Genomic DNA, 22215 nt, shown 5'->3' on the forward strand with positions numbered 1-22215 from the left:
TGCTGATCAGGTCCCAACTGACAACAGGTCCTGATGACCAGGTCATCTCTTACCATGGTCCACTGTTGAGGCCCCTGAGCAGTGGTGCTCAAAGTCTCATTACAATGCCCCCATCAGCCCACAGACTCTCCCTCCCTGCATGTGTGCCCAGAGGTCAGGCCTTGGGGGTTTTCTTGGGCCCCAAGGCCTCTCCTCCAAGACACAGGGAGGGACAGTCAGCCTCAGACTCCAGGTACCCAGCTTCACACTTGCTCCCCCAAGGCCCTCTGGGCCCATCTCAAAGGACATAGTGAGGTGGCTTGGCACTGCCTGGACATGCCATGTAGCCTATTCCTGAGTGTCAGAGTGGGAAGAAGGAAGGGACATTTGGCAGACAAGACACCCTGTTCTTCTGGGTCTCCCAGGCCCTTCCCGGAGAGCCCCGATCTAGAGACACAGCACAGAGGTTGCAGAGAGACTAATCCAGAACCCTTGAGGCTGAGCCAGAGACCACACGAGGATTGTCCCCAGACAGCTAGAAGGCCCTTTGCTAGTTTCTTGGTATCTCAGTGGATGCAGCAGTGGTTCTTCTGTTGGGGACTAGTGTGTGCTGGGGAGGGCTCACCTGTTTCCTCGGTGGCTCCAACTCTGCTTCTAAGAAAAATCACTCATTCCGGCCCTGGGGAAGAGAAAATACAAGATTAGCTTAGAACATTTTATGCCAGAAAGTAAAAAAGTGCTGACAGAGTAACAGGGACAAATCAAAAAGACATAAAGTCAGCTTGAAATGTCTACCACTGGCCTAATCTTGGGGAACTGGAGCACAAGAATCATGAGCTTTCCCTTCTCCTTTATTTATTTTGTTTGTTTTTGAGATACAGTCTCACTGTTGCCCAGGCTGGAGTGCAGTGGCACAATCTCGGCTCACTGCAAGCTCCACCTCCCGGGTTCACGCCATTCTCTTGCCTCAGCCTCCCGAGTAGCTGGGACTATAGGCGTCCGCCACCATGCCTGACTAATTTTTGTATTTTTAGTAGAGATGGGGTTTCACTTTGTTAGCCAGGATGGTCTCGATCTCCTGACCTCGTGATCTGCCTGGCTTGGCCTCCCAAAGTGCTGGGATCACGGTCGTGAGCCACTGCACCCGGTCTTATTTATTGGTGTTATTTCTCCATGTAGAACAAAGAAGAGAACAAGAAAATCATCTGGCAACCATCATAGTAATACTTGTTCAAACACAAGTCACCCATGAAATGCTAAATCTAATGGGTTTTGAGGAGTAACCAGATATTTACAGAGTCTCAAAGTATTTCCACACAAAACATGGTTGAACTACACATTGAAAATCATAACATTAGTATGGACAAACCTGGTAGGTACTCTTTAAGTCTCCTACTATACAGAGTAATAAAAACCGTAAAATACAAATAAGCCTTTGATGAGCTTTACTAAAGTGTCAATGATGACTTGGTTGTTTGGCTGTTTAAACAGCTGACATTTGGGCAATCTGAGTATGCCAAACTCAATAATACTGGTGTTCATTTGCAAGATCCACTTAAAACTTAAGAAGGCTAAAAAATGTCATTTAAAAATCATATAAATTTTCATCATACATATGACACAGAAATATTCTAGTACATGAAAAATTTAGTAAAGATTGTGATGTTATGTATTTTATGAGAAACAATTAAAATTTCATGTAAATAGCCCAGTAATAAAGTTTTATTATCTTTTAAATCATACAACTTTTCCTTAAGATTTTCTGGTTAAATATCCTCTTCATCAGATGTGGCTTACCAGTGGATTCCAGAGAAGAAAGTAGATGGGAGCAAGTGCCCAACACAGCAGCAACAGCTGGAAAGAAAAAGAAAGAATTATGTTCTTTACCTAAAACATTTCAGTTAACTAAGTGTGAGTTTAAAATGTACAGAGTTGAGAACATTATCAGAGTTAATAAGAATGAGAAATATGTATGTACAATTACAATCCAAAATTACTATTAAATAATCTACACATAGCATAAATTCTAACTGTGGTTAAATATCACAGCTTTTTCATTCTTCATTCATGCACTCAACAGCTACATTCTAAGGTACTGAAACTAGCACTGGAATTACAAGATGAAACAGACAGGCAGGTAATGTCCATATAGAGTCACAGATACCATGACAGGTATACAGCAGGGCACTACTGGAACACACAGAAGGGACATCTATCCCACTTTTGTGTCAATATCATGGGCTTTCTGGTGGAGGAGATACATAGGTTGATGCCTGAAGGACAAGGAAAAGCTTGCCAGATAGAGGGAAAAGGCAAAGGCAAAGAGCCTGAGGTGACCAAGAGCCTGGTGGAGTTCTACTCCGTCCACTTTGGTGCTAGAGCAAAGGGCAGAGTGCGGTAAGTGTTGAGAGACAAGGCTGAGTAACTTGACAAGAATTACATTGACATGGGTGTTTGTATTTCATGGTGAAAATTTTGGAACTTTTCTTGAGAACAGATGTAAGTCAATGACACAGTAAACGACAGGAGATGTAAAATGTCACCTGTCAAGCGATATTTTAAATAACTGCTTATGAAGGGTTATTGCTCAGTTAAGTATTTCTAAACGAGTCTGAGGTCTGTTGACCTTCAATCTCTATGAAAACCCTGAGAACCTGATGATGCTGTTGTTTTCGGAGAATCCTTTCAGTGTGCTGGCTGACAGTTCCATGAGGATGGCAAAAGTGAAGAAATTGTAGAGTCAGTGAAAAAGAGATGGATACACTTCTCGGGAATTTTTTAAGCTATGGGACATGATGAATTAATGGTGCATAAGTATACTCCTCACTGTGAAAGTTTTAGTTTTCACATCTTTCATTAGATGTGTATAAGAAAAAGATACTGAACATAGTATCTACTAACCCAACAATGAAAAGGAATGCCATTTGCTATTTACACTTTATTACTAAAATAAACCTAAATTTAATTAATAAATTTTGGCAACATACTTTTCTTTGTTTATCTAATTATTTGTTCTACACAGTCCGGCTCCACCTAAAATAAGTAAAAAAAAATAATGTTTAAATTAAACAAGAGACATTATCATGAGAATAATAAATCACTTACAAAATGTGGCCTTTAGTATTTTTAGTGACTAGACATAACATGAACTTTGCTTAAATAGAAAAATAATCACACAAGTAAAATTTCTACTTATTTTAAGTTTAGATAATAGGGGATGTATCTGTGTAATGCTGTTTAGAGTAATCTGACAAAAATAGATAATATTGGTCTGTTGGATATACATAATTTTAGAAAGGTGGTGTTTCATTAGTACAAAGGTTAAACAATGGCAGGGCATGACAGCCCATGCCTGTAATCCCAGCACTTTGGGAGACAAAGGTGGGCAGATCACAAGGTCAAGAGATCGAGACCATCCTGGCCAACATGGTGAAACCCTATCTCTATTAAAAATACAAAAATTAGGCCGGGCGCGCTGGCTCAAGCCTGTAATCCCAGCACTTTGGGAGACCGAGGCGGGCGGATCACGAGGTCAGGAGATCGAGACCATCCTGGCTAACACGGTAAAACCCGTCTCTACTAAAAAAATACAAAAAACTAGCCGGGCGAGGTGGCGGGCGCCTGTAGTCCCAGGTACTCGGGAGGCTGAGGCAGGAGAATGGCGTAAACCAGGGAAGCGGAGTTTGCAGTGAGCTGAGATCTGGCCACTGCACTCCAGCCTGGATGACAGAGCGAGACTCCTTCTCAAAAAAAAAAAAAAAAAAAAAAAAAAAAAAATACAAAAATTAGCTGGGCATGGTGGTGCGTGCCTATAGTCCCAGCTACTTGGGAGGCTGAGGCAGGAAAATCGTTTGAACCCAGGAGGCGGACGTTGCAGTGAGCCGAGATCGTGCCACTGCACTCCAGCCTAGTGACAGAGCGAGACTCTATCTTAAAAAAGAAAGAAAAAAGAAAGTTGAACAATTAAAGTCATATTTTGCAATGAATGCATTGCTTTGAAATTCTTAGCAAAACTCTGTCCTTTATAAAAGTTCAATCCAATTTTTTACTTCAATAAATTTTTTCTTAAAAAGAAATTTATATTCTTATAGAAAAAATTTTTATAGTAAATTTGTCTTGCTTTGTTTTTTTTTTTCTAGTTTGTATTCTAAATTAAAGTGGAACCTGTGTAAGTTTATTCCAAAGGTATATTGAGGGATGCTGAGGTTTAGAGTACAATGGAACCCATCACACAGGTAGTAAGCATAGGACCTAAGAAGTCGTTTTTCAACCCTGGCCCACTCTGTCCCTCCCTGTTCTTATTTCCCAGTGTCTACTGTTCCCATGTTCACGCCAATGTGCACCTAATGTGTAGCTTCCACATATGAGTGAAAACAAGATATTTGGTTTCTGTTTCTGCCTTAGTTTCCTCAGGATAGTGGATTCCAGCTGTATCCATGTTGCTGCAAAGGACATGAATTTGTTCTTTTCATGACTGCATAGTATTCCATGGTATATATGGAATTTTCCAATCCACCTTGGATATTCAATCACCCAATCCTTGGGTGCACCTGGACTGACTCCATGTCTTTCTATTGTGAACAATGCTGCAATGAACATACAGGTGCATGCATCATTTTGTTACAATGATTTATTTTCCTTCAGGTATACCCCTAGTATAGTAATGGGGTTGCTGCGTGTGGGATTACATGTGCCTGCCACCACGCTTGGCTAATTTTTGTAGTTTTAGTACAGACATGGTTTCATCATGTTGGCCAGGCTGGTCTCAAACTCCTGGCTTCAGGTGATCTGTCTGCCTCGGCCTCCCAAAATGCTGGGATTACAGGCGTGAGCCACCACACCTGGCCAAGCACAAATCTTTTAACAGAAAAATGGAAATGAATCTTTCAGTGTTTTGTTTATTTAATTCATAAAATGCACTTATTTTGGATTCTATTAAATAATAAATATCTATGTGTGGTTAAGTGTTTGGTTGTCAGTCATTCACTTGTGATTATGGGTGGGAAGAGTTCGGATGGTGCAAAGAAACTTTAAAAGTGGTATGGGCTGGGCATGGTGGCTCACCCTGTAATCCCAGCACTTTGGTAGGCTGAGGTGGGCGGATCACAAGGTCAGGAGTTCGAGATCAGCCTGGCCAATATGGTGAAATCCCATCTCTACTAAAAATACAAAAATTAGCTAGGTGTGGTGGTGGGCACCTGTAGTCCCAGCTACTCGGGAGGCTGAGGCAGGAGAGTCACTTGAACTCGGGAGGCAGAGGTTGCAATGAGCTGAGATCATGCCACTGCACTCTAGCCTAGGCAACAGAGCAAGATTCCATCTCAAAAAAAAAAAAAAAAAAAAAAATGATGTGAACCTCAGACAAACTACAATCAAGTAGAGTAAGACAAAGCATCTCAAAGTATACCGTCAGTTATTAGGCAATAACATGCAATTTCTAAAACCTAACTTAAATGCAATTTCTTTTTTTTTTTTTTTTTTATTATACTTTAAGTTCTAGGGTACATGTGCATAACGTGCAGGTTTGTTACATATGTATACTTGTGCCATGTTGGTGTGCTGCACCCATCAACTCGTCAGCACCCATCAATTCATCATTTATATCATGTATAACTCCCCAATGCAATCCCTCCCCCCTCCCCCCTCCCCATGATAGGCCCCAGTGTGTGATGTTTCCCTTCCCGACTCCAAGTGATCTCATTGTTCAGTTCCCACCTATGAGTGAGAACATGCGGTGTTTGGTTTTCTCTTCTTGTGATAGTTTGCTAAGAATGATGGTTTCCAGCTGCATCCATGTCCCTACAAAGGACGCAAACTCATCCTTTTTTATGGCTGCATAGTATTCCATGGTGTATCTGTGCCACATTTTCTTAATCCAGTCTGTCACAGATGGACATTTGGGTTGATTCCAAGTCTTTCCTATTGTGAATAGTGCTGCAATAAACATACGTGTGCATGTGTTTTTGTAGTAGAATAATTTATAATCCTTTGGGTATATACCCAGTAGTGGGATGGCTGGGTCATATGGTACATCTAGTTCTAGATCCTTGAGGAATTGCCATACTGTTTTCCATAATGGTTGAACTAGTTTACAATCCCACCAACAGTGTAAAAGTGTTCCTATTTCTCCACATCCTCTCCAACACCTGTTGTTTCCTGATTTTTTAATGATTGCCGTTCTAACTGGTGTGAGATGGTATCTCATTGTGGTTTTGATTTGCATTTCTCTGATGGCGAGTGATGATGAGCATTTTTTCATGTGTCTGTTGGCTGTATGAATGTCTTCTTTTGAGAAATGTCTGTTCATATCCTTTCCCCACTTTTTGATGGGGTTGTTTTTTTCTTGTAAATTTGTTTGAGTTCTTTGTAGATTCTGGATATTAGCCCTTTGTCAGATGAGTAGATTGCAAAAATGTTCTCCCATTCTGTACGTCGCCTGTTCACTCTGATGGTAGTTTCTTTTGCTATGCAGAAGCTCTTTAGTTTAAGTAGATCCCATTTGTCAATTTTGACTTTTGCTGCCGTTGCTTTTGGTGTTTTAGACATGAAGTCCTTGCCCATGCCTATGTCCTGAATGGTACTACCTAGATTTTCTTCTAGGGTTTTTATGGTATTAGGTCTAACATTTAAGTCTCTAATCCATCTTGAATTAATCTTTGTATAAGGAGTAAGGAAAGGATCCAGTTTCAGCTTTCTACTTATGGCTAGCCGATTTTCCCAGCACCATTTATTAAATAGGGAATCCTTTCCCCATTTCTTGTTTCTCTCAGGTTTGTCAAAGATCAGATGGCTGTAGATGTGTGGTATTATTTCTGAGGACTCTGTTCTGTTCCATTGGTCTATATCTCTGCTTTGGTACCAGTACCATGCTGTTTTGGTTACTGTAGCCTTGTAGTATAGTTTGAACTCAGGTAGCGTGACGCCTCCAGCTTTGTCCTTTTGACTTAGGATTGTCTTGGCAATGCGGGCTCTTTTTTGGTTCCATATGAACTTTAAAGCAGTTTTTTCCAATTCTGTGAAGAAACTCATTGGTAGCTTGATGGGGATGGCATTGAATCTATAAATAACCTTGGGCAGTATGGCCATTTTCACGATATTGATTCTTCCTATCCATGAGCATGGTATGTTCTTCCATTTGTTTGTGTCCTCTTTGATTTCACTGAGCAGTGGTTTGTAGTTCTCCTTGAAGAGGTCCTTTACATCCCTTGTAAGTTGGATTCCTAGGTATTTTATTCTCTTTGAAGCAATTGTGAATGGAAGTTCATTCCTGATTTGGCTCTCTGCTTGTCTGTTACTGGTGTATAAGAATGCTTGTGATTTTTGCACATTAATTTTGTATCCTGAGACTTTGCTGAAGTTGCTTATCAGCTTAAGGAGATTTTGGGCTGAGACAATGGGGTTTTCTAAATATACAATCATGTCATCTGCAAACAGGGCAATTTGACTTCTTCTTTTCCTAACTGAATACCCTTGATTTCTTTCTCTTGCCTGATTGCCCTAGCCAGAACTTCCAACACTATGTTGAAAAGGAGTGGTGAGAGAGGGCATCCATGTCTTGTGCCAGTTTTCAAAGGGAATTTTTCCAGTTTTTGCCCATTCAGTATGATATTAGCTGTGGGTTTGTCACAAATAGCTCTTATTATTTTGAGGTACGTTCCATCAATACCGAATTTATTGAGCGTTTTTAGCATGAAGGGCTGTTGAATTTTGTCAAAAGCCTTTTCTGCATCTATTGAGATAATCATGTGGTTCTTGTCTTTGGTTCTGTTTATATGCTGGATTACGTTTATTGATTTGCGAATGTTGAACCAGCCTTGCATCCCAGGGATGAAGCCCACTTGATCATGGTGGATAAACTTTTTGATATGCTGCTGAATCTGGTTTGCCAGTATTTTATTGAGGACTTTTGCATCAATGTTCATCAGGGATATTGGTCTAAAATTCTCTTTTTTTGTTGTGTCTCTGCCAGGCTTTGGTATCAGGTTGATGTTGGCCTCATAAAATGAGTTAGGGAGGATTCCCTCTTTTTCTATTGATTGGAATAGTTTCAGAAGGAATGGTACCAGCTCCTCCTTGTACCTCTGGGAGAATTCAGCTGTGAATCCATCTGGTCCTGGACTTTTTTTGGTGGGTGGGCTGTTAATTGTTGCTTCAATTTCAGAGCCTGCTATTGGTCTATTCAGGGATTCAACTTCTTCCTGGTTTAGTCTTGGGAGAGTGCAAGTGTCCAGGAAATTATCCATTTCTTCTAGATTTTCTAGTTGATTTGCGTAGAGGTGTTTATAGTATTCTCTGATGGCAGTTTGTATTTCTGTGGGGTCGGTGGTGATATCCCCTTTATCATTTTTTATTGCATCTATTTGATTCCTCTCTCTTTTCTTCTTTATTAGTCTTGCTAGCTGTCTGTCAATTTTGTTGATCTTTTCAAAAAACCAACTCCTGGATTCATTGATTTTTTGGAGGGTTTTTTGTGTCTCTATCTCCTTCAGTTCTGTTCTGATCTTAGTTATTTCTTGCCTTCTGCTAGCTTTTGAATGTGACTGCTCTTGCTTCTCCAGTTCTTTTAATTGTGATGTTAGAGTGTCCATTTTAGATCTTTCCTGCTTTCTCTTGTGGGCATTTAGTGCTATAAATTTCCCTCTACACACTGCTTTAAATGTGTCCCAGAGATTCTGGTATGTTGTATCTTTGTTCTCATTGGTTTCAAAGAACATCTTTATTTCTGCTTTCATTTCGTTATGTACCCAGTAGTCATTCAGGAGCAGGTTGTTCAGTTTCCATGTAGTTGAGCGGTTTTGATTGAGTTTCTTAGTCCTGAGTTCTAGTTTGATTGCACTGTGGTCTGAGAGACAGTTTGTTATAATTTCTGTTCTTGTACATTTGCTGAGGAGTGCTTTATTTCCAATTATGTGGTCAATTTTGGAATAAGTGCGATGTGGTGCTGAGAAGAATGTATATTCTGTTGATTTGGGGTGGAGAGTTCTATAGATGTCTATTAGGTCCGCTTGGTGCAGAGATGAGTTCAATTCCTGGATATCCTTGTTAACTTTCTGTCTCGTTGATCTGTCTATTGTTGACAGCGGAGTGTTGAAGTCTCCCATTATTATTTATGGGAGTCTAAGTCTCTTTGTAAGTCTCTAAGGACTTGCTTGATGAATCTGGGTGCTCCTGTATTGGGTGCATATATATTTAGGATAGTTAGCTCTTCCTGTTGAATTGATCCCTTTACCATTATGTAATGGCCTTCTTTGTCTCTTTTGATCTTTGATGGTTTAAAGTCTGTTTTATCAGAGACTAGGATTGCAATCCCTGCTTTTTTTTGTTCTCCACTTGCTTGGTAGATCTTCCTCCATCCCTTTATTTTGAGCCTATGTATGTCTCTGCATGTGAGATGGGTCTCCTGAATACAGCAGACTGATGGGTCTTGACTCTTTATCCAGTTTGCCAGTCTGTGTCTTTTAATTGGAGCATTTAGTCCATTTACATTTAAGGTTAATATTGTTATGTGTGAACTTGATCCTGCCATTATGATATTAACTGGTTATCTTGCTCGTTAGTTGATGCAGTTTCTTCCTAGCCTCGATGGTCTTTACATTTTGGCATGTTTTTGCAATGGCTGGTACCGGTTGTTCCTTTCCATGTTTAGGGCTTCCTTCAGGGTCTCTTGTAAGGCAGGCCTGGTGGTGACAAAATCTCTAAACATTTGCTTAACTGTAAAGGATTTTATTTCTCCTTCACTTATGAAACTTAGTTTGGCTGGATATGAAATTCTGGGTTTAAAATTCTTTTCTTTAAGAACGTTGAATATTGGCCCCCACTCTCTTCTGGCTTGTAGAGTTTCTGCCGAGAGATCTGCTGTTAGTCTGATGGGCTTCCCTTTGTGGGTAACCCGACCTTTCTCTCTGGCTGCCCTTAAGATTTTTTCCTTCATTTCAACTTTGGTGAATCTGGCAATTATGTGTCTTGGAGTTGCTCTTCTCGAGGAGTATCTTTGTGGCGTTCTCTGTATTTCCTGAATTTGAATGTTGGCCTGCCCTACTAGGTTGGGGAAGTTCTCCTGGATGATATCCTGAAGAGCGTTTTCCAACTTGGTTCCATTTTCCCCCTCACTTTCAGGCACCCCAATCAGACGTAGATTTGGTCTTTTTACATAATCCCATACTTCTTGCAGTCTTTGTTCATTTCTTTTTCTTCTTTGTTCTTTTGGTTTCTCTTCTCGCTTCATTTCATTCATTTGATCCTCAATCGCTGATACTCTTTCTTCCAGTTGATCGAGTCAGTTACTGAAGCTTGTGCATTTGTCACGTACTTCTCGTGTCATGGTTTCCATCTCTGTCATTTCGTTTATGACCTTCTCTGCATTAATTAGTCTGTCAATTCTTCCAGTCTTTTTTCAAGATTTTTAGTTTCTTTGCGCTGGGTATGTAATTCCTCCTTTAGCTCTGAGAAGTTTGATGGACTGAAGCCTTCTTCTCTCATCTCGTCAAAGTCATTCTCTGACCAGCTTTGATCCATTGCTGGCGATGGGCTGCGCTCCTTTGCAGGGGGAGATGCGCTCTTATTTTTTGAATTTCCAGCTTTTCTGCCCTGCTTTTTCCCCATCTTTGTGGTTTTATCTGCCTCTGGTCTTTGATGATGGTGACGTACTGATGGGGTTTTGGTATAGGTGTCCTTCCTGTTTGATAGTTTTCCTTCTGACAGTCAGGACCCTCAGCTATAGGTCTGTTGGAGATTGCTTGAGGTCCACTCCAGACCCTGTTTGCCTGGGTATCAGCAGCAGAGGTTGCAGAAGATAGAATATTGCTGAACAGTGAGTGTATCTGTCTGATTCTTCCTTTGGAAGCTTCCTCTCAGGGGTGTACTCCACCCTGTGAGGTGTGGGGTGTCAGACTGCCCCTAGTGGGGGATGTCTCCCAGTTAGGCTACTCAGGGGTCAGGGACCCACTTGAGCAGGCAGTCTGTCCCTTCTCAGATCTCAACCTCCGTGTTGGGAGATCCACTGCTCTCTTCAAAGCTGTCAGACAGAGTCGTTCGTGTCTGCACAGGCCTCTGCTGCTTCCCCTGTTGTTTTTCAGCTGTGCCCTGTCCCCAGAGGTGGAGTCTACAGAGACAGGCAGGTTTACTTGAGCTGCTGTGAGCTCCACCCAGTTCGAGCTTCCCAGCGGCTTTGTTTACCTACTTAAGCCTCAGCAATGGCGGGCGCCCTTCCCCCAGCCTCGCTGCTGCCTTGCGGTTAGATCGCCGCAGACTGCTGTGTTAGCAATGAGGGAGGCTCCGTGGGCGTGGGACCCTCCCGGCCAGGTGAGGGATATATTCTCCTGGTGTGCCCATTTGCTTAAAGCGCGTTATTGGGGTGGGAGTTACCCGATTTTCCAGGTGTTGTGTGTCTCAGTTCCCCTGGCTAGGAAAAGGGATTCCCTTCCCCCTTGTACTTCCCAGGTGAGGCAATGCCTTGCCCTGCTTCAGCTCTCACTGGTCAGGCTGCAGCAGCTGACCAGCACCGATTGTCCGGCACTCCCTAGTGAGATGACCCCAGTACCTCAGTTGAAAATGCAGAAATCACCGGTCTTCTGTGTCACTCGCGCTGGGAGTTGGAGACTGGAGCTGTTCCTATTCGGCCATCTTGCTCCGTCCCCTGCAATTTCTTTTAAAGAAATTTTAAATGTGTCAGTTTAGTCACATTTATTGAATAAACTTAGCAAATGGGTATCTCTTGAAAATGAGAGCTCCAGTGAATTAAAAAATGTAAACTTCCCATTTCCTTTCTGTGTTAACACAGCTAATTATAATCTTTACTTAACATGCATAAGTCAACAGAACAACTCAGTATTTCACCAAATTATAAACAAGAATTATATTAAAGAAATGAAACCCAAAAGAGAAACGGTCATATAACTAACCTCAGTTAAGGAGTTCTCGTAGTTATTTGAAGTCTGTGGGTTTGAAGTAGGAATTCTTATGGGCGTTTTGGGAATATATTTTCTGTTGAGTCCTATACTATTAAGATTTTCTTTTTTTTTTTTTTGAGACGGAGTCTCGCTCTGCCGCCCAGGCTGGAGTGCAGTGGCCGGATCTCAGCTCACTGCAAGCTCCGCCTCCTGGGTTTACGCCATTCTCCTGCCTCAGCCTCCGGAGTAGCTGGGACTATAGGCGCCCGCCACCTCGCCCGGCTAGTTTTTTGTATTTTTTAGTAGAGACGGGGTTTCACCGTGTTAGCCAGGATGGTCTCGATCTCCTGACCTCGTGATCCCCCCCGTCTTGGCCTCCCAAAGTGTTGGGATTACAGGCTTGAGCCACCGCACCCGGCAAGATTTTCAATACAAGGTAACTCTGGGTCTGGGCTTGTAGGAACAGTGCTGAGAAAATATTTCATCCGCTCTTTCTCCATAAGGAGCTTGGTGCTGATCACTGCTATTTTCTTATTCAATCTGTAAAGACAGCAAAGACAAATGCTTTTAGTATTTCATTTTTCCTTGAATGATTCTTAACGACTTGCATTTAAAAAAAGTTGCCCTAAGAGTAAACCAAATTACCCACTAAACAGTGTTTTCACAAGAAGATGTGTGAGAGCCTACCTCTTGTAAGCAATTTTAATTTTAAAATCATTCTAAATAAGTATATGTGCTTCTAAAGTGATTTCTACTGAACAAGCAGTTCAAAGTCAACAGGGAAGAGAAATGGCTATCAGTGATGTACAGCTCAACAGGTAACCTAGCTGCCTTCTAAAATAGCTCTACTTGTAAGATTCTACAGATTCCTTTAGAAATACTTGTATTTGAAGGGTAACTATATGGGAAAATGAATATGTTAATTTGCTTGACTATAAGAATGACTTCACTATAAATAATTATGTCAAAACATCATGTTATACTCCTTAAATAATGTAGATTAAGAAAAAAATGAACAAAAATAATCTAGAAATACTTGTGTTTAGTAAACCAGTTTCAGGTTTCACCCTTGTACATTTCACCCATGATCTAAGAACAATTAAGTATTTGGCACTGAGGAATAACTCAGAGCAACAACTCCTAGGGGAGAACCAGATTGTTTGGTTGGTGATCAAAGAGAACTAAAGCATCTCTGAAGGCAATTAGCCCCCAGCACTGTGACCAAGGCACTGGAGGTGGGGTTGTTCTTTGTGCCTTCCACACACCCCTTCAGGCTGAACAAGGTGTTTTTCTTTTAACCACCTTGTGGATTACACTTCTTTTCATTCCTGTGATAATTATTCCCTATTTCACAAGGACGACTTTCTGTAACTCCTTGAAAATGTTACACAAATAGTCTTTCTTGAGGCACCCTCTAGTGATAATACTAAAGATCACAATCAAAAACAGTTCTTGCCTCAGTGCCAGGATGTGCCCAGAGTAGAAGCACAACTTGACACATTGGGTTTAGGTTGTGATCTACCAAAAAATAAACTCTTTAATATTTCTATTTAGGGAAATTCTGGCAATTTTATAACAAGATCACTTTATTAATTATAAAGCTTCAAAAATACTTAGTGAAAAAAACTAACAGGTCAGGTTAACTACATGAGACTTCAGGGGAAAAAAACCATACAAAAGCAAAAAAAAAAAAAAAGAGAGAGAGTATAGAGACAGAAACTATCCTTGAAGAACATTTTAAAGGTAAGATTATTTACTAACATTATTTTCCAAAATTACATTATCAGATTAGCAGTCACTTCCTACTGATCTCCTGAAGCCATCTCACTAAATATTATACTTTCAAAACAAATTAATGAGCTTAACTGATTTTCTGTTAGTGTGTTTTGACTTACTTCGTTAAATTTTTTGACATGGAATGGTTAGCTTTCAATGCTACTGCAAAGGCTTCCTTATATTCTTCTAATTCGGTTGTAACCTCTTCATAAGCAGTTTTCATGTTGGAGAATTTACATTCCACATCTGCAAGTGTGAGTTCCTTCTTATTTAGTGAAGCCATATTATCCTTGTTTAACTGCTCTAATTGTTTTTCATATTTTGCTTGTTCCTAAAACAAATGAAAAGAATACACTTTTAAAACAATTATAACCTAATTACCATATGTTTGCTGCCTTTCATTTTGAGTCAGTGATTCAAAGAGCAATTTTGAATATGTTAAAAAGAGGCTGAAGCTTAAAATATTTATCAGCAATATCAACAAAACTAATAACTGAATTCAGAATTAAGTCTGATTTATAAAAATTTGAAATCATAATTATGTTAGTATTAATGTAATCTGGTCCTATAAAAAGTAATAGAATCCATTTATAATTTTAAAAAGTGAACAATGAACAACGTAGCTTAAGACCAATCCAAAAGTATCACATAATTTCTAAATCACAGTTTTATTTTATGCCAGCTGGTCTTAATCATCAAATGACCCTATAGTGAGAATCATTACTTTGAAATACTGATTTTGTTATAATAATAATGGAAATATAAATATTTAAAAGAAAAAAAAAGATGCCAGTTGTTTTCTAGAACTCTACAAAGCAAATTGCTGTAAGAGAGGCAGAGGAAACACAATATATACATATTCAAAATATAATTTGCAGTGAAACAAATGAGAGCACATTACAGATAAACTTGCCTGACTTTAAGAACTAACCTGTAAATGGATTTCTTCTAATTTTTCTATTGTCTGCATTGTCCTTTCATCTAGCTCCGATTTATATTCTTGTACTTTACCAAGTTCTACCATATTGTTTTCCATATGTGTCTTAAGAGTTAATACTTCTTCTTCCAACATCTTTTTATCCTCCTCAAGTTTTTCACATTTCTCTTGTATTTTTCTCATAGATAAAAACTCCTGTTGAAGAACTTGATTGTCTTTAGCCAAATTGACACATTTTGAAGATACAGCTTCCTTCTCGGCCGTAAGATCATCAAACTGCATGAATAAAATAAGAGAGCTTGATAGTGAAGCAGGCTGCGAATAATCTAATACAAAACCAGTAACAAATTTTGAAATGAATTTACTTGCAATAACATGTTATCAATAACGTAGCACAGTCTTCAAATGTGAACCCTTAAATTACTCAGAATTTTAAGAACAAAGTTAAAGTTACCATGAGTCACAAAAATACACGCTCTACTATCATAATCTTTGCCACAGAACGCCTGCACTTGATCTTTTTATTTTTCCGACGATTCGTTTTTGTTCCTCCTGAAACGGCACTGAGTGGTCTCTCAGTGAAAAGTGTCCAACCCCTTCCTCACGGCCACTCCCCAAAATTTGTCAAAAAACGTTTCAGAGCTATCACATTGAGTTATTTAGGCCAAAGTCAATAAATTGCTCTCAGAATAAGACTTTGAAAATAATATGATACTCTAGGCTAGGCCTGGTGGCTCATGCCTGTAATTCCAGCACTTTAGGAGGCTGTGGCAGAAAGATCACTGAAGGCCAGGAATTTGAGATCAGCCAGAGCAACACAGTGAGACACTCATCTCTACAAAAAAATTTTAAAAAATTTGCCAGGCATGGTGGCTCAGGCCTGTAGACCCAGCTAGTTGGGAGACTGAGGCAAAAGGATGGCTTGTACCCAGAGTTCAGGGCTGCAGTGAATTATGAACACATCTCTGCACTTCTGCCTAGAGGACAGACAAAGACCATATCTCAAAAAACCACAAAATAATGAATCCTGTAAATAAGGATTCTGATGCCATAAGCCTTTCCCTAAACTGCAAATGTTTCATGCTAATTAGAATTGCATTTTAAGAGGTAATGATTCTTGGGGTAAAGGCCATAGAATACAGCCCCTAGAAATAAATCCACATATTTACAGTCAACTGATTTTGGACTAAGGTGCCAAGAACATACATTGGGGAAAGGACACCCTCTTCAAATGAAAGGCACTGGGAAAACTATCCATATGGAGAATGACACTAGCTTCCTATCTAACACCATATAGCAAAATAAACTCAGAATCAATTGATGACTGAAATGTAAGGCCCCAAATTATCAAACTACTATAAGTAAACACAGGGAAAATGCTTCAGGACATTAGTCTGCACAAAGATTTGTATGGGTAAGACATCAGAAGCCCAGGCAAAAAACAAACGATAGACAAACAGTACTACAACTGAGTGAAGAGAAAACCTGTAGAACGGAAGAAAATATTTTCAAGCTATTCATCTAATAAAAGGTAAATATTCCAAAATATACAAGGAACTCAAACACCTTCACAGTATAAAAAATAATCTGAGTTCAAAACTGCGCAAAAGATCTGATTAGCTTTTTTTTTTTTAAGAAAAAAAGAAATACAAATGGCCAATAAATACATTTAAAAATGTTCAGTGTCACTAATTATTGGGGAAATACAAATCAAACCTACAATGTGATATACTCTTGCTCCATTTCAAATAAATGGCTATCATAGAAAAGACAAAAAATAACAAATGCTGGTGAGGTTTCAGAGAACAGTAAACTCTTACATGCTGTTGGTGGGAAGGTAAATTAGGGCAGCCACTATAGAAAACAACATGAGGTTTTTCTCAAAAAACTAATAATGGAACTGTCGAGGGATCCAGCAACCCCACTACCCGGGTATTCAGGCAATAGAAAAAAACCAATAGATCACAAAGATACCTGTCCTCATATGTTCATTGTAGCACTATTCACAACTGATGTAAAAAATCAACCTACATGTCTATCAACAAATGAATGGACCAAAATTGTGGTACACATACACAATGGAACACTATTCACCATATAAAAAAATGAAATCCTCTTATTTGTGGCCATTTGGATCAGTCTGGAGGATATTATGTTAAGTGCAGACACAGAAAGATACATACCGTACATTTGCACTCGTGTGGAAGCTAAAGAAAAATTGAGGCTGGGCATGGTGGCTCACACCTGAAATCCCAGCACTTTGGGAGGCTAAGGCAGGTGGATCATGAGGTCAGGAAATCAAGACCATCCTGGCTAACATGGTGAAACCCTGTCTCTACTAAAAATACAAAAAATTAGCTGGGCATGGTGGCGGGAGCCTGTAGTCCCAGCTACTCGGGAGACTGAGGCAGGAGAATGGTGCGAACCCAGGAGGTGGAGTTTGCAGTGAGCTGTGATCACACCACTGCACTCCAGCCCGGGCAACAGAGCAAAACTCCATCTCAAAAAAAAAAGAAAAGAATAATTGAGGGCTGGGCAACATGGCTGATGCCTGTAATTTCCTAGCACTTTGAAAGACCAAGGCAGGAGAATCACTGGAGACCAAAAGCTCCAGAGCAGGCTGAGTAACACAGAGAGACATCTCTACAAAGTAAAAAATCAGATAGGTGCAATGGTGCATGTCCACAATCCTAGCTGCTCAGGAGGCTGAGGTGGGAGGATCCCATGAGTCCAAGAGTTTGAGGCTGTAGTGAGCTATGATCAAATCACTGTCTCTAGTCTGGGTGACTACAGTTGCCCGGAGACCAGACTTCACTAGCAAGACCTCATCTCTAAACAACAATAAAAAAGCTCATAGAGGTAGGGGATGGGAGGCTGGTTAATGGATACAGGATTATAGCTAGATAAGAGGAATGAGTACTGGTGTTCTGTGGCATTGTAGGCAAATATGGTTAACTATGATTTATTGTATATTTTTAAAAAGCTAGAAGATTTTGAATGTTCACAATTCAAAGAAATGAGAAATGGTTGAAGTAGTAAATATGCTAGTTGGCTTGATCATTACGCACTATATACGTGTATCAAAATGTCACTCTATAGCCCAAAATTATGTATATACATGTCAATTAAAACAAAAGAGAAGCTATATTTATCCCATCAAAAGAATAGAATATGGGCCACCCTTACTGACTTCCTTCTAATGAATAGAATGTAGTAAAAGGGATATTATGTGGCTTCCGTATCTCAGACTGCTTTCCCTTCAAACTCAGCCCTCAGATTGTGAGAGAGATCAGGCCACAGAGACAGCCTGGGAGTGCCAGTGTCAGTGTTCATGCTGCCTGCCCCAAGCAAGGTTCCAGCCAATGGCCACCATCAACCATCAAACACATGGGTGAGCAAAGCTTCAGATGATGCCATTTCCCCAAGTGATCAGCTGTTTCTAGGGAAGCTGAGGGGAGCAGAGGCAAGCTGTCCTGGCCAAGCTTTTTTCAAACCACAGGTTCATGAACTAAATAAATGTTTTTCTTTTAAGCTAAAAATCTCTGGGTAATTGTTAGAAAAATAAGTTTTAAAAAGAGACAACAAGAAACATACAGCAGAAAAGACTCTCCTTTAAAGTAGGATCTAATAAATGTTGAGATTAATTTATTGATGACAAACATTATTGAAAAGCTGCAGATAACCAGGAGAGAGACATAAGCTGCTGAAGAGGAACTTTTCCTGAAACCCCCTTCAATTATGAACTCTGATAACAAGGCAAGGGCGTCTCCTTAAAATTTCCCCTCAAGTTCGGAAATAAGACTGTGAAGCAAGAAGACATATGATTTGAAAAACAACTAGAAATACTTGGTTACATAACCAAAATCAGATATTTACGTGATTTCAATTAACGAAAGTTCTAAAAGAAGCTTTGATCCCAGCATGGTGGCTCACGCCTGTAATCCCAGCTTGGGAGGCCGAGGCAGGCGGATCACGAGGTCAGGAGATCAAAACCATCCTGGCTAACAGGGTCAAACCCCATCTCTACTAAAAATACAAAAAATTAGCCGGGCGTGGTGGCGGGCGCCTGTAGTCCCAGCTACTCGGGAGGCTGAGGCAGGAGAAAGGCGCAAACCCGGGAGGCGGAGCTTGCAGTGAGCCGAGATTGTGCCACTGCCCTCCAGCCTGGGTGAGGGAGCGAGGCTCCATCTAAAAAAAAAAAAAAAAAAAAAAAGGCCGGGCGCAGTGGCTCAAGCCTGTAATCCCAGCACTTTGGGAGGCTGAGACAGGTGGATCACGAGGTCAGGAGATGGAGACCATCCTGGCTAACACGGTGAAACCCCGTCTCTACTAAAAAAAATACAAAAAAACTAGCCGGGCAATGTGGCGGGCGCCCTAGTCCCAGTTACTCAGGAGGCTGAAGCAGGAGAATGGCCTAAACCCGGGAGGCGGAGCTTGCAGTGAGCTGAGATCCGGCCACTGCACTCCAGCCCGGGCTACAGAGCGAGACTCCGTCTCAAAAAAAAAAAAAAAGAAAGAAAAAAAAGAAAAAAGAGAAAAGAGAAGAAGCTTTGAGTATTTATTAATCAATCTAGTATTCAATTTTCATTTTCCTTTTTCTCAATGAGGAGGAAATAAGAAGAACATTATGGAATGATTTTTAGACTTCACAGAAGTAAAATAAACATAGTGAGGAGGTTTGAGTGTTAAGACATCAAATGCAATTTCTCCTTTACTTTACTCCAAGCTTCTTTGTATGGAGAAGTTAAGACGATCCCATCTCTATGTTACACCACAATGCTTCTCTATAGCACACAACTTGGCTCTGAAATTTTGAAATTCAAAATACCAGTCTACCATTTGTCTCTGATAAATTGCTGAATATTACCTGATTTTTAACTGCTGCACTCCTAAAACTTTTCTTGGAATGAGTTAAACTTTTTATTCCAAGAATCCTCTAGTGAGCTAGAAAGCAGAGCTGTGCATCTCTGTTTCAGTGAAAGGAGGTCAATACAGAAACTGTGGTTTCTGAGAATGCAAGATCTGCACCAAGAAAAAGATTAGCCACAGTGCTACTCAAGAGAACCAGCTACCACGTGGCAAGAGGATCTGTGAACTGGAAGATGATGACTTCACTTGGTTTCCACTGAGGAAAGCTGGCAGCTCAGACTTAAACTTCTCCTTCCTGGATGGTAAACATCTATGGATGATTCTATGAATTATAATGAGTTAGTAAAACATAATGCACTAAACAGTAGACTATGTCAGCAGATCCTGTGACCAAAATTTACTGAAAACGAAACTATAGAGGGAGGCACTGGATAAGAGACTAAAGGTTTAAATGGAGAAAAAAAAAGAAATAAAGTGTGTCTTGTAAGCCTGACTTGCCATGATGTCTTAAAGTAAGGTATAAGCTGGCCACAGACTCCTTTGAGACACAAAAGGTGAAGTTAAAGATATTCCACTACATTTAATTTTTATTATGACATAAGACAACTGGTAATATGCAACATGATTGAAAAAAACCTTTTCATTAAATTTGATTTGGTCCTAGTATGAGAATAGACATAAACAAACTAAGAACTGATAATCTAAAAATAAGCCTGCACATTTACAGTTGTTTTTATACAAGGTTAACAAAAAAACAGAATGGGAAAAGAATAGTCTTTTCAACAAATGGTGTTGGAACAACTGGGTATGCATGTGCAAAAAAATATATATAAAGTTGGACTCTCACCTAATACCATATTTAAAAATTAATTCAAAATAAAACAGTTAACTGTAACAGCTAAAACTGTAAAACTCTCAGAAAAAAACATTGGTATAAATCTTTGTGACTGCATTTGGCAGTGTTTTCTTAGCCTTGACTCCAAAGCAAAAATGGAGTCAATGGACTTCAAAATTGAAAACTGCTGTGCCGGCCGGGCGCGGTGGCTCAAGCCTGTAATCCCAGCACTTTGGGAGGCCGAGATGGGCGGATCACGAGGTCAGGAGATCGAGACCATCCTGGTTAACATGGTGAAACCCCGTCTCTACTAAAAAATACAAAAAAAAAAAAACTAGCCGGGCGAGGTGGCGGGCGCCTGTAGTCCCAGCTACTCGGGAGGCTGAGGCAGGAGAATGGCGTGAACCCGGGAGGCGGAGCTTGCAGTGAGCTGAGATCCGGCCACTGCACTCCAGCCCCGGGCACCACACAGCGAGACTCCGTCTCAAAAAAAAAAAAAAAAAAAAACTGCTGTGCCTGAGAAGACAGTATCAAGAAGTGAAAAGGTAAGACACTGAGTAGAAGAAAGTATTTGAAAAGCATATATCTGATAAGGGACTTACATATATAGGATATAGAAAGAACCCTTGCAATTCATAAATAATAAGATAACCCAATTTTAAAAACGGGCAAAGATTTTGAATAGATATTTCTGCAAAGAAGATATAAAGATGAACAATAAGCACATTAATAGATGCTTAATGTAATTAGTCATTAGGAAAATGTAAATCACAACCACCTTGTGGTATCACTTCACACCACAGGATGAAATCTTTGTTCAATAAAAAAGAGAAAATAAGTGTTAGGAAAAATGTAAAGAAATTAAAACCCTTATCCAATGCTGCTGGGAATGTAAAGTGGTGCAGTCACTTTGGAAAACTGGCAGCTCCTCAAAAGGTTAAGCATGAAGTTACCATCTGACCCAGAAATTCCAGTCATTAATTATATACTCCAGAAAAATAAAAACATATGCAAGCACAAAAACTTATACAGCAGCATTATTAATAAGAGTCAAAAAGTGTAAAGAATCCAAAGGTCCATCACCTCATAAATGGACACATAAAATGTTTAATGTATCCATACAGTGGAATATTACTCAGCAATAATAAGAAATTAAGTACTGATACTGATAGAAGCGGGAGACAGCAAAATGCCTAGGCAGATACAGCACGGTCCCCGGAGAATCTCCAACCGGGCCCACAAGTGTCTACACCAGACAAAACATTTGGTGCAGATAAGGGAACCTGCACAAGGTTTTGCCTGGACATGCCAGCAGCGGACCAGAGGCCCACATGCACTGGGGGGTTGGGGTGGAGCCACCAGGAAGTCACGCCTTATGCAGAGGAGGAGCCTGGCCTCTTCAGCTCATGTGTGCTGGTCCTGGTATTCAATTGTGAGGTGGAAATCTGATTGCAGGACCCCTCTCTTTGCTGAGAGCTTCCCTTTCACTTAATAAATTCTGTCCTTCTCACCCTTCAATGTGTCCATGTGCCTAACTTTTCCTGGTCATGAGAGAAGAACCCAGATTTAGCTGTACTAAGGAGCAAAAACCCTGCATTAATACCTGCTATAGCACAGATGCATCATGAAAAATTATGCTGAGTGAAATAAGCCAGTCACAGTAGACCACTTGCTTTTTATTTCAGAGGCTTATAGGCAAATCTATACAAAGAAGGTGGGTTGTTCCCTAGGGCTGAGGGAGGAAGGGAAAACTAGAGAAGATGGCTAAATGATGTGGGGTTTGTTTTTAAGGTGACGAAAATGTTCTAAAATTGATTGTAATGATGATTGCATAACTCTTTGAAAATACTAAAAGTCAATGACTTGTATATTTTAAATGAGTGAATTGCATGGTGTGTTAGTTATTTCCCAATAAACCTGTTGCACCCCGA

The 22215-nt window shown here is 40.2% G+C and overlaps 1 protein-coding gene across 1 annotated transcript in view; it reads right to left on the reverse strand.

Annotated features, from left to right (window-relative positions):
- Window positions 1-22215, reverse strand: part of LOC104677925 (ankyrin repeat domain-containing protein 18A-like) — a 60429-nt gene that overhangs the window by 1616 nt on the left and 36598 nt on the right. The window contains 7 exon segments of the mRNA XM_030937889.1: window positions 543-627; window positions 1777-1833; window positions 2967-3012; window positions 11880-11976; window positions 12282-12407; window positions 13763-13974; window positions 14575-14856. Coding sequence (XP_030793749.1) covers window positions 543-627; window positions 1777-1833; window positions 2967-3012; window positions 11880-11976; window positions 12282-12407; window positions 13763-13974; window positions 14575-14856 — 905 coding nt within the window.

The sequence above is a fragment of the Rhinopithecus roxellana genome, chromosome 9, assembly GCF_007565055.1.
Source record: "Rhinopithecus roxellana isolate Shanxi Qingling chromosome 9, ASM756505v1, whole genome shotgun sequence".
NCBI lineage: Eukaryota > Metazoa > Chordata > Mammalia > Primates > Cercopithecidae > Rhinopithecus > Rhinopithecus roxellana.